This window comes from Wolffia australiana, chromosome 8, assembly GCF_029677425.1.
Source record: "Wolffia australiana isolate 7733 chromosome 8, ASM2967742v1".
Taxonomy (NCBI): Eukaryota; Viridiplantae; Streptophyta; class Magnoliopsida; order Alismatales; family Araceae; genus Wolffia; species Wolffia australiana.
In genome coordinates this window covers 17,802,908-17,813,820 of record NC_135842.1, presented here as the reverse complement: position 1 = coordinate 17,813,820, position 10,913 = coordinate 17,802,908, and the positions used below count along the sequence as shown (strand labels likewise).

At 46.4% G+C, this 10,913-nt stretch overlaps 2 protein-coding genes across 2 annotated transcripts; both read left to right on the top strand.

Annotated features, from left to right (window-relative positions):
* Positions 1–412: 412 nt before the first annotated feature.
* On the top strand, positions 413–3,666 carry HDR (4-hydroxy-3-methylbut-2-enyl diphosphate reductase). The gene is made up of 10 exons (XM_078579471.1): positions 413–824; positions 911–1,107; positions 1,214–1,393; positions 1,577–1,708; positions 1,802–1,876; positions 1,969–2,074; positions 2,154–2,248; positions 2,693–2,878; positions 2,952–3,038; positions 3,483–3,666. The coding sequence occupies exons 1-10, from the start codon at positions 566–568 to the stop codon at positions 3,546–3,548; spliced, it is 1,383 nt and encodes a 460-aa protein (XP_078435597.1). The 5' UTR covers positions 413–565; the 3' UTR covers positions 3,549–3,666.
* A 991-nt stretch (positions 3,667–4,657) lies between these two features.
* LOC144707197 (uncharacterized) lies at positions 4,658–5,560 on the top strand. Its single transcript, XM_078580322.1, has one exon. The coding sequence runs from the start codon at positions 4,659–4,661 to the stop codon at positions 5,484–5,486; it is 828 nt and encodes a 275-aa protein (XP_078436448.1). The 5' UTR covers position 4,658; the 3' UTR covers positions 5,487–5,560.
* Positions 5,561–10,913: the final 5,353 nt, after the last annotated feature.

The window sequence follows — 10,913 nt, the reverse complement described above, 5'->3', positions numbered from 1 at the left end:
GGGACGTGAACGAAACAAAATGGGACGGGACGAAGCCTGGATGGGACGATTTAGACAAAACTCTAAAAAATGGGACGTAGGATGAGACGAACTTCGTCCCGTCCCGTCCCATCCATCGTCCATGTCCGGGACGATCAGGAACTTTACAGTGGACTGGAAGAGGACTCTAGATCTGTGATCCGAGGTTGGACCCCAAACCCCAGATGTGAGGCCCTTGTCCAATGGCCTAGAGTGAGGGAAAAGAATCACTCTCCGAGCACCTGCAGCCACGTGGCAAGGGACAACTGGTGGATCCTCCTGGCCTTGAATCCAGGTCGATAGAGAGCCAATAATTTTGTCCTTTTTTCTTTTCTCATTTTTATTTATTTTTACATGTATCTCCGGAAAATATGTGGCATCGAATCAGCGGTGACCATATCCCCACTACTGGTTTCTCTACTGCGTTGTCCATGGCGGATAGAGAGAACTAGCGGCAGAGAAAACCTTCTCCGAGGCCTTCTTCTTCCTCCCTTCCTTCGCTCTGGTCCGCATTTTCCTTCTGAATTCTTCGACAACTCGCCTGGCGATGGCGTATTCGCTTCAGATGTGCCGATTTTCGGGTATGGTGGAACCCCGGGGCAGCAGATCGTTAACGCGAAGAACCGCGGTGAGAAGATGGCAGGTGAAGTGCGGAGGAACAGAGACGAGCTCCGATCACGCCGCCGTGGAGTCCGATTTCGATCCGAAAGTCTTCCGCTTTAATTTGGCCCGCAGCGACAACTACAACCGCAAGGGATTCGGGCACAAGGAGGAGACTCTGAAGCTCATGAACAGCGAGTACACCAGTTAGGTTTTTTTGACGATTCATCGTTATTGTGTTTGATTTCTTGTTCTAGAACTAGATTGGCTGATTTGTTCCGGAAATTGCCAGGCGACGTGATCAAGACGCTCAAGGAGAACAATTTCGAGTACACTTGGGGCTCTGTGACTGTGAAATTGGCGGAAGCCTACGGTTTCTGCTGGGGAGTGGAGAGGGCTGTTCAAATTGCGTATGAAGCGAGAAAACAGTTCCCTGAAGAAAGGATATGGATCACGAATGAGATCATTCACAACCCAACTGTCAATCAGGTGGAATTCGCTGATTCCCTTCAATTTTATTTTTGTATGGTTGGGGAAATCTTCGTTTAAGAGTCGATTTGATATGATTTATGACGATGAGGCTTGAATTTATCAGAGATTGACCGACATGGATGTTCAAAATATCCCTCTAGACGACGGGAAAAAGGTATTCGACGTTGTTGATAATAAAGATGTCGTCATTTTACCTGCATTTGGCGCGGCTGTGGAGGAGATGAAGATTCTTAGTGATAAGAACGTCCAAATCGTCGACACAACATGCCCATGGGTGTCTAAGGTATTGAATGAATAATCTTCTTTTTTCTTCTCTTTTACTTGTATCAAGTTTTCAGCAGAAAACGGCAAAATTGCCATGCTTTTTCATAATAATCGGAACCAGAATCGAGTATCTGATTCAGTACGTGAATTTATCCATTTGCTTTGGAATCTGAGTTTCCCAATCATTTCAACATTTGAACAGGTTTGGAACACCGTCGAGAAACACAAAAAGAAGGAATACACCTCTATAATCCACGGAAAGTATTCCCATGAGGAAACCATTGCAACAGCATCATTTGCAGGAAAATACATCATCGTTAAGAACATGACAGAGGTTGGCATCAATAAGAAACCTCCCTTCTATGATTTTTTTTGCTTCACCGTGATTTTATTCTCACTTTTTCTATTTATTGGTCTTTGATTGAAGGCAATGTATGTGTGTGACTATATTCTTGGGGGGAAACTCAATGGCTCGAGCTCTACGAGAGAAGAGTTTATGCAGGTGCAGTAACCTTGTTTCTATAATTTTATTTCCTTTCATTTTGTTCAGACTTATTTTTTTCTGAACTCTTTTGCTCCGGATTTTTTTTTCAGAAATTCAAGAACGCAGTCTCAGCTGGGTTTGACCCAGATGTTGACTTGGAGCGACTTGGCATTGCGAACCAAACCACAATGCTTAAAGGGGAAACTGAAGAGATTGGTGGGTGATATGAATTTTTCTTACTTGAGTTTGTCTATTCCCATTTGGCGTGAAAATTTGATTATTTTGTTTTTTCAAGGTAAATTGGTGGAGAGGACGATGATGCAAAAGTATGGTGTTGAGAACACCAGCGACCATTTTATGAGCTTTAACACAATCTGTGATGCTACCCAGGTCTGCAATCCCACTTTTTGAGCAAATTATCTGTATTTTTTACCTACTTAAATAAAAAAACATGTAATGTCGAATTAAATATTCGTCATTATTTATCATGAAACTGACTAGGGGTTCACGGATGATGACAAATTGGTCATCGTCGTCCATGGTTGGTTTGGTCAAATGTTTGATGATGGCAATAACAAAAGTGATGGTTCGGTGACGAGGATAATGACGACGAAGATGCTAATCTTGGAGACTGTATAAAGATGTCAAAGATGACTTTGTCATCCTAATCCATATTTGGTCTTGGATGAATGACAAAGATGAGTCGTCATTGTCATCCTGGAGGCCTAACCCTCATCGGGATAAAACTTTCCTATACGCATTATGATCCTTTTAATTGGTTTGGTGCTAAATTGTTCGTCAGTCAAGTTATAAATGATGATTACTTTGTTCCAGGAGAGACAAGATGCGATGTATAAGCTGGTGAAGGAGAAGGTTGACCTAATCTTGGTGGTGGGAGGATGGAACTCCAGTAATACTTCGCATCTTCAGGAGATTGCAGAAGATAACGGGATTCCATCATACTGGATTGACACAGAGAAGAGGATCGGTCCGGGGAACAAGATAAGCTACAAATTAAACGTAAGTCGCATATTATCAGCATATCATCAGCTTATTAACAGAGCTAACAATGTGGGTTTCGGACATGTGGCAGTATGGGGAGCTTGTGGAGAAGGAGAACTGGCTGCCTCAGGGACCGATCACCATTGGAATAACTTCAGGCGCGTCGACCCCAGATAAGGTATTTTTCTCAATTAAAATTACATTGCAAGTCGACATGGTTGTTCAGTTCCTTTTGTGCGAATTTGTGCGAATTGTTCGTTCTGTTTGGTTTTCCGAACAGAACAATAACAAATTCGAACAGATCATCGCACAGACCCGTGTGCGGTTCTTTTGTTCGTTTTGTGCGAATTTTGTTCTAATTTGTTCCAATGTGCAAATTTTGTTCGTGTTTGAAAGAAAAAGAACAGAACAAAGAACAAGGCCCTGTGCGGTTCTTTTGTACAAATTTTTTTTTGTTTCAAACGAACAGAACAGAACTACCATGTCTAATTGCAAGGTATTTTCATAAGAATTATCAAACTTGGATTTGGTCAAGCATCATGAGTTATTTTTTAGATGTATGTAATAGAAGTCATCTTCTTCTACAATTAAGTGTTGTAACTTGAGCCTGGTCCTCGAGCAGGTTGTTGAGGATGTTCTTGTCAAAGTCTTCGACTTGAAGCGTGAGGAAGCAATGCAGGTTGCCTGATCTGGACAGCTCGGTCAGTTGTAGTTTAATCTGTTCGCGTGTATATGAACTTTGATGGGCGATAGATGATCAGCTGTAGTTTAATCTCCCTTTCTCTTCCTATCTATCCTTTGACATCTCTCCTTGTCTCTCTCTGCCTACCTATGTTTCTCTCTCTATCTATCCTTCCACATCTCTCCATATCTCTCTGCCTATCTATGTCTCTCTCTATCTCTCTCTCTATCTATACCTATCTATGTCTCTCTCCGCCTTCCTCTTTAGAACCTTCCTTCTATCCACCTCATCTCTTTTCTCTCACTTACTATTCCAACCTGTTTCTGTTCTGACTCTCACAATCTCTCTCATTCACTCACTCTCTCTCTCTCTCTCTTCCCCTCTACCTTCCCCTTTCTGTTTCACTCATTCTTAAAGTTTGGCCAAAATTATTTGACAAAAAAGATTCGTGGATCCTCGATGAACTGTATTAGCATTCTAAATTTATGTGCCCCTTTTCTAGGACCAAAAACATTGAAAAGAACGAATATGTTTTTATTAATTAACATATATATATATCTATATATCTCATCATTTGTCAGATCTTTCTGTATGACAAAAATTTGAATTTAATTGTTAGAGAGAGAAAACGTTAGAGAGAGAACACTTCTGTTTGGTCAATAGCCGTAAGCCCTAGAGGTAATATTTTTTGAGAAAATAATGTTCAACAAGTTTATAAAATACAAGCAGTTATTGCCCGTCAGCTATTTAATTGTTCATATAAATCAAAACGAAATTTTATTTCTCCAAAACTTACACAAAGGCGAGTCGCAAGTACTAGTTTATCCTTTTTTTGCTGCAATCATCACCGTTTAATCTTTATAATCACTATATTTTTAAGATATCCCATCAATCTCATCCCAAAATTCTCAAACCCGAAGTTCATAAAGTGTTTCAGGGGAATGCCAATTGGAGGAAAATAAATAACTTAATTAAAACGGGGACTCCGATCCGAGAACATTGATCCAACGGACAGAAGTTCCTCCAGTTTATCGAACGTTCTAGAAAGTTCCAGGCGAAGTTTCCAACGATAGCTTCCACGAAATAAAATTCGAACAACCTCTGGAATTTTCTAGAATGCGAAGATCGTCTAGAATAAAACCCCGCCATGAAGATCTTCTCCATCTACAAAGGAGCGAAATTTGGTCAAGTTGCAGAGTTGCTTCTATGGAGGAAATTCGTGATCGTAGCAGTTGTTGCGGAGAAGAAAGCTTGCGACAGAGAGGGCGTGCCGCGAAGATCGTCTCCATCCCCGTCGTCTTCATCGGTTCCGAAGAGGAGAAGCAGAAGCCCAGCGCTCTTCCGTCGACGGCGATCACGACGGCGATCGACCATCAATCGGCGGTGATGACGATTCAGAAGGTCGCCAGGGGCTTCTTGGCGAGGCGGAGCGTGAAGATCGTCCAGCGATTAGAGGCCGAGCTGGAGGCGATCGAGGAATCGGCATCGCGGGGGGAGATCCAAAAGGAACGAATCAGGGTTAGCGAGGCGCTGATGGCGCTGCTCTTCGAGCTCGACTCCGTTCGCGGGGCGAGGGACTACCGCCGGCGGGTGATTCGGCGAGCGATCGCGCTTCAGGAGGCCATGGAGGGGATTCCCGAGAGGTCTGAAGACGTCGGCGGGGATCGCGCGGGGTCGACGGAGGGGGAAGCGATCGAGAGCGGAGAAGCGGGATCGGTGATGGTGGAGAGGGTGATGGAGGAGAACAGAGCTCTGCAAAGGCTCGCGGCGGAGCTTCGCGAGAGGAGCGAGGCGCAGTTTAGGGTGATGAGCGGGCTGCTGGACAGGGTGGGGCGTCTGGAGAGGGCCGTCGAGAGGAAGAAGACGCGGGGGGGCAGACGGCGAAAGCGCCAAGCCTTCGACTCGAAGAAGCCCCGCTGGAGGAAATGCCAGAGATCCTTGTAGCCACTAGACGACTCTTCTCTCATGTACACTTTCAAGTGCTGTTCTTGTACGAGACTCTTCTTTCTTTTTTAGCAGCCGGGTCTTCTTTTCCCACCACCACAGTTACAGTGCTGGGACGCGGACGGGACGGTTTTTTCGTCCCCGTACGATAAAATTGTCCCGTCCAGGGGCAAGGACGAATTCTGGGACTAAAATTCGTCTGGGGGACCGCCGGACGGGACGGTTGAGATGTTGACACGTGGCCTGGCGAGGACAATTTATAATATATTATAATATATTATTAATATATAATGTATTTTTTCGGCCGGGACGAATTTTGGGACGAAATTCATCCCGGGAGGACTGGACGGGACGAAGTTTCGTCCCGGGATTATTGGACGGGACGGTTTTTTTGACCGCAGATGAAATACCGTCCCGTCCTTTGTCCATACTCTAACATGGGACGTAGGACGGGATGAACTTCGTCCTAAACAGTCCAAGTCCCGTCCCGTCCGCGTCCCTACATTATAACCACAGTAACAGCTGGATTCTGGAATGACAATTCTAGATTTCAATTAATCGTCCAGTTAGTACAAAATGTGATGTTAAAATATTCGAAGAATGGGTAGTATTCTATTTTGGGCCTTCTATCTCCAAGTCTCCCCCAACTTCACAGAGAAAGCCACAGTATAATGATGATCACTTCTTATTTTGACATTGGTGTCTATGCACATTTTAATTTTGATACTTATTAAAATGATTCCTGCGACTGGTCTTGGACACATGAGGGGAATGGACCTGAACTGATTGAGAGGCATCAGCCATTTGACCGACCTCATGGGTGACTTGACCAATGTCATCACTGACCTGACTTACCAAAGTAACAGAAACGATGTCACACACCTGACAGACCAAATGAGTCGAGATGACTTGACCTATCAAGACAATGTCCCTGGCCGCTCTAATTGATGCAAAACTGATTTCAGTGATTGACAATGTGACCGATGAGATGACATCATTGAGTTCATCAACAGAACAATGTGACCAACAAAAAGGAATATGGAAAAACATACATTTTAATTAATCATCGAATCAATAACACCTGGATTCTGGAATGAGAATTCTAGATTTCTATTAATCATCCAGTTAGAACAAATGTGATTTTAAAACATACGAAAAATGGGCAATATTCTATTTTGGGCCTTCCATCTCCAAGTCTCCCCCAACTTCACGAGGATAGCCACATCATAATGATCACTTCTCATTTCAATACATGAGACGATGAACGTTCTCATTTAGATAGAAAATTACAAAACTTACTGTCATTCGTTTCACAAGCTAAGCTTCATCCTCCTCTGCTGGTCAACTCAGGGGTTTTAGATCTAAAATATAATAAACTTTAATTACATTGAAGACATGCTATTACGAGTGATGCTAACTACTTTGAGGGTCTTACGGTGATAATACTAGCTCATTCTCCCTTACTGAGTTGGAGGGGGATGATTGTTGTTGAGATGGACGTTGATGATGACAACTGACATCGATGGTGATGTCGACAATGATGAAAGTTATCGACATGGACATTGATGGTGACAACTAACATCAATGGGTACATCTACAACAATGACAACGATTGACACAGATGGCGGGAATGATGACTGTCATCATCTCACTCTTTCTGTTGCTCTCTCTCTCTCTCACACACACACACATGATCTCTCCTTTCTCTCACTCGCTTGACTTATTGACACACTAATGCGGGACATGAAAATGGACTCGTGAATTTGATAAACTAATACAAATATATTGTTAATTATGTGTTCCTTGAGGATGATCCAAATTCGATCTAATCCTATAGAAGGGGCTACGTAAATAGAGCAGGGATTCAATGATACACTTTAGTAATGCTTTTGACATACTAACTAATGGAAATATGATACTGGAAATGGTCGACTAAAGTTTAACACCGGAAATTCTAAGGTAACTATCACTGGAGGAAATTAACCATTATCATGAACCAGAAGTATCTCAAAAATTAAGGTGCTTCAAGGTACTCAAAAGTGGTAGCCAATAGCTTGAATATCCTGATGTTGAATGGCCTTGATTGACGTTGATCTGCAGCTCCACGAGCGGATGTGAATGAAGAGAGGGGAAGGTGTGGGAAAATGGACAAATAGAAGTGTGTGATTTGATCAGCACAAGAGGATGTTGATGGGTAAAGTGAAAGGGGTGGCGGTGAAGTGTGAAATCGGATGAATTGGATGGGATAAGGCGTGAGAATTGATGAAGTTAAGAAGAAGGGAGATAATTAGAACTTGGTGAAGATGATGGGTTAATATGGAGGAATATATTCAATGATGGTGATGATGGGGATAAGTTGATAGGAAAATGATGGAGAGGCTAGATTATGAAGAAAGAGAAAGGAGGAACCCAAGGGGAGTGGACGATGTTAAAGAAGAGAAACCGTCGTACTCGTTTCATTGATGATCCGTTGCCCGTTGCCGTTATTGCCAGAAAAATCACTAAGGAATCATTATTTCTCATAAACAACTTAATATTTCTCAAGAAAAAGTGTTCCTACAAGCAGTTACAAATAGGCTCATGGCCCTTTTAAAGGAAAAGAAAATGCAGTTACAAAGAAAATAAACTATCCATTTGAAATGGTGGTTTAAGAGAAAGTGGTAGAGAGAATGGTGGTTCACGCAAGTTGTGGGAAAAGGTAAGGGAGAGAGTTTGGATAAAAGTCAAATTGGAAGTTGTAGAAAAGAGAGAGAAAGAAAATTAGGGAGGAAAGAGACGGGTGGAATAGTCAACAATAATGGGCAGTTAAGCGGGTGAAAAAACCCATAGAAAGAAAGAAAAGAAGTGGAGAAGAAAAGTCAAAGAAAGGAGTGGAGGGAGAAGAAAAGTCAAAGAAGGGGCTGAGGGAGGAGAGAGAGAAAGAACGTGAAAGAGAGAGAGACGAGAGAGAGACGAGAGAGAGGAGAAAAGTCAAAGAAGAGAAAGGAGCGAGAGGGAAGGCGGTTAAGCATTTCCCATCACACACTCTCTCTTGCTCTCTCCTTTCTTTCATTATTTCATTCTCCCTCTCTTATCTTCCCTCACTATTTCATTATTTCTTTCATTAGTCACACACCTTCTCTCACTCTCATTTTCACCCTGTTTCTGTGATGCCGGACGTCGTCAAGACGTCGTCCGGTCGACACCGAGGGTAGTGGCTCGGTATCGAATCATGATCTCAATCGGTCGACGACGTTCAGCGTCAAATTGGTATCAGAGCCTGGCTGTGGTCGCCCACAGCACGTCTCCGACTTCGCATCCGCATTTAGTTGCATCAGCATCGCATCATCTTTTCAAAAATGGCCGTAGAGATGCGATCCGCACGGATGGCACAACGCGGAGGTTCTACCTGCCCGCGACGAACCGAACCGTCGCACGACGAGAGAGGCAATGATACTGCCCTCTCGGAACCCCAACCCGCGACCCCGGTAGCTGACCCCGTCCTTCTGCATGTCGAGGCCACGCGGACTACACCTGACGGTACGGGTGCTCCCGGTACATCGGGCCCACCAGAACTTCCCAGTGCGTCCCGCGAGCCAGAGCACTCTCCACGCGGCTCACCGCGATTCCTCGACGACGCCTCGCCTAGTGATTACGAGGACAGGGCGACCGTAGGTCGACGACCCCATGGGAAGTCTCCCGTTGTCAAGTACACACCCCGAGTGACCCCCACACGGGGTCGAGGACGAGGCCGGGGAGGAGCACCACGCCAGTATCCGCTTCGAGAGGAGCTGCCGGACGAGCAGGGAGCCTACTTCCGCTCCATGACTGCTAGGATGGAACGCATGGAGCGTATGTTCGCCAACCAACGGACGTCCGAGCACGGAGCTGACGTGGGTCTGGCCGCCCAAGGGCGACCTCGCAACCTGTCATGGGTTGCTCGACAAGGACCCCAAGGGAGACTCGTCCATGACCTCAATGATGATTACGAGGGTTTTGATCACCGTTCAGACGGCGTCCCTCCGCAGGAGTGCCTAATCAGAGAGCCAGCACGAGAGCCCCAAGATATCCGTGCTTGGAATATGCAGCACCCGCAGGACGACCCCACCCGCGGGTATGACGCAGACCGACCGGTCCGCCGGGACCCTTACGTCCGTCGATACGACCCCATCCAGCCTCGTGATCCTAGGATGGTTGACCCATCGGCGCGCCGTGATGACGATTTCTGGCGGCCCCCACCACGACACTATGGGGTTGACGATGTCCCCCTACTCCCACATCGTGCGATGCATATCGACCGAGCACCACGGGATGGTCCTCCCCACCTTTGGGATGACCACGGTTATGAACCGATCCCGCCCCATCGCCACATGGAGCCGCGACGTGGAGACTACCCCGTGCCCGAGCGGCACTTGGACGACGATGAATGTCGGCGTGAGGAGCACCGTGCACGCCTCTAGAGGAGCGTGTGTGCTGACGTTGCCGTCTTTGAGGGCTCTTGGAAGCCCAAGGAGTTCATCGACTGGGAGTTGAACATGAACTTGTATTTCCGGTGGTATCGCATGGATGACGACCTTTGTGTCGAGTACGCGGAGACGAGACTTGGCGGACAGGCCAAGATCTTTTGGGAGAACGAGAGAGTCGCCGCCGAGGATGACCCATCACGTCCTGGGTGGAAATGGCACAGAAGTTAAGGAGCAAGTACGTTCCTGGGTAGTACCAGATGTCCCTCTTTCTCTCGTGGCTCGACCTTAAGCAGGGTCGACTCGCGGTGACAGAGTACATCGAAGCCTTCGAGGAATGTTGGATGCGCTGCCGCTTCGTGGAGGACCCACGGATCATCATTGGACTTTTCGCCCATGGCCTCAGACCTGCCTTGCGCAGCAAGGTCCTCGAGTGCCAACCGGCCGAAGTCGACGAGATTTACCACTTAGTGGAGCATATGGATCCTCCCGCCGACGACACCCCAACACCTAGCGTGAACACCGAGCCCCGTAACCCACCCATCCGGACCATTTCCGCTCGTACTACACCACCCGAGACTACACGGGTTCCTCCACCACCGGGGGCAAGGAACCGCCCTCGTCACCTCCGTGGGGTCCACCCCACTAGCTCGGGCTGCCACTAGCGACTTACTGGCCCGGAGCACCGCCGTTAGCCAAGCACTCATGACGTGCTACTAGTGCCAAAGAAGAGGACACCGGGCCAATCAATGCCCCTCTTCAGCACTTCTGATCGACACTGGAGATGTCGACCCGGATCACATCGATGGAGGGGACACACCGTAGGAGGATCACTACCACAGAGACGAGTAGTACGCCCTCGAGTATGAGGAGCCCGATGGACAGATCGGGTACATATAGATCATCGAGGCACGAGAGACCCCCTCCGTGGCACTACGTGTGTCCAACCGGCCGTTGGCCAACATCGCTGTCGACACACCCGGCA

Bases quoted from the DNA above. Each gene is read 5' to 3' on its own strand.
- HDR (XM_078579471.1), top strand. From the start codon at position 566: ATGGCGTATTCGCTTCAGATGTGCCGATTTTCGGGTATGGTGGAACCC. The intron at 1,877-1,968 runs GTGCAGTAACCT...TTTTTTTTTCAG, and splicing joins CGAGAGAAGAGTTTATGCAG to AAATTCAAGAACGCAGTCTC. The intron at 2,879-2,951 runs GTAAGTCGCATA...GACATGTGGCAG, and splicing joins AGATAAGCTACAAATTAAAC to TATGGGGAGCTTGTGGAGAA.
- LOC144707197 (XM_078580322.1), top strand. From the start codon at position 4,659: ATGCGAAGATCGTCTAGAATAAAACCCCGCCATGAAGATCTTCTCCAT.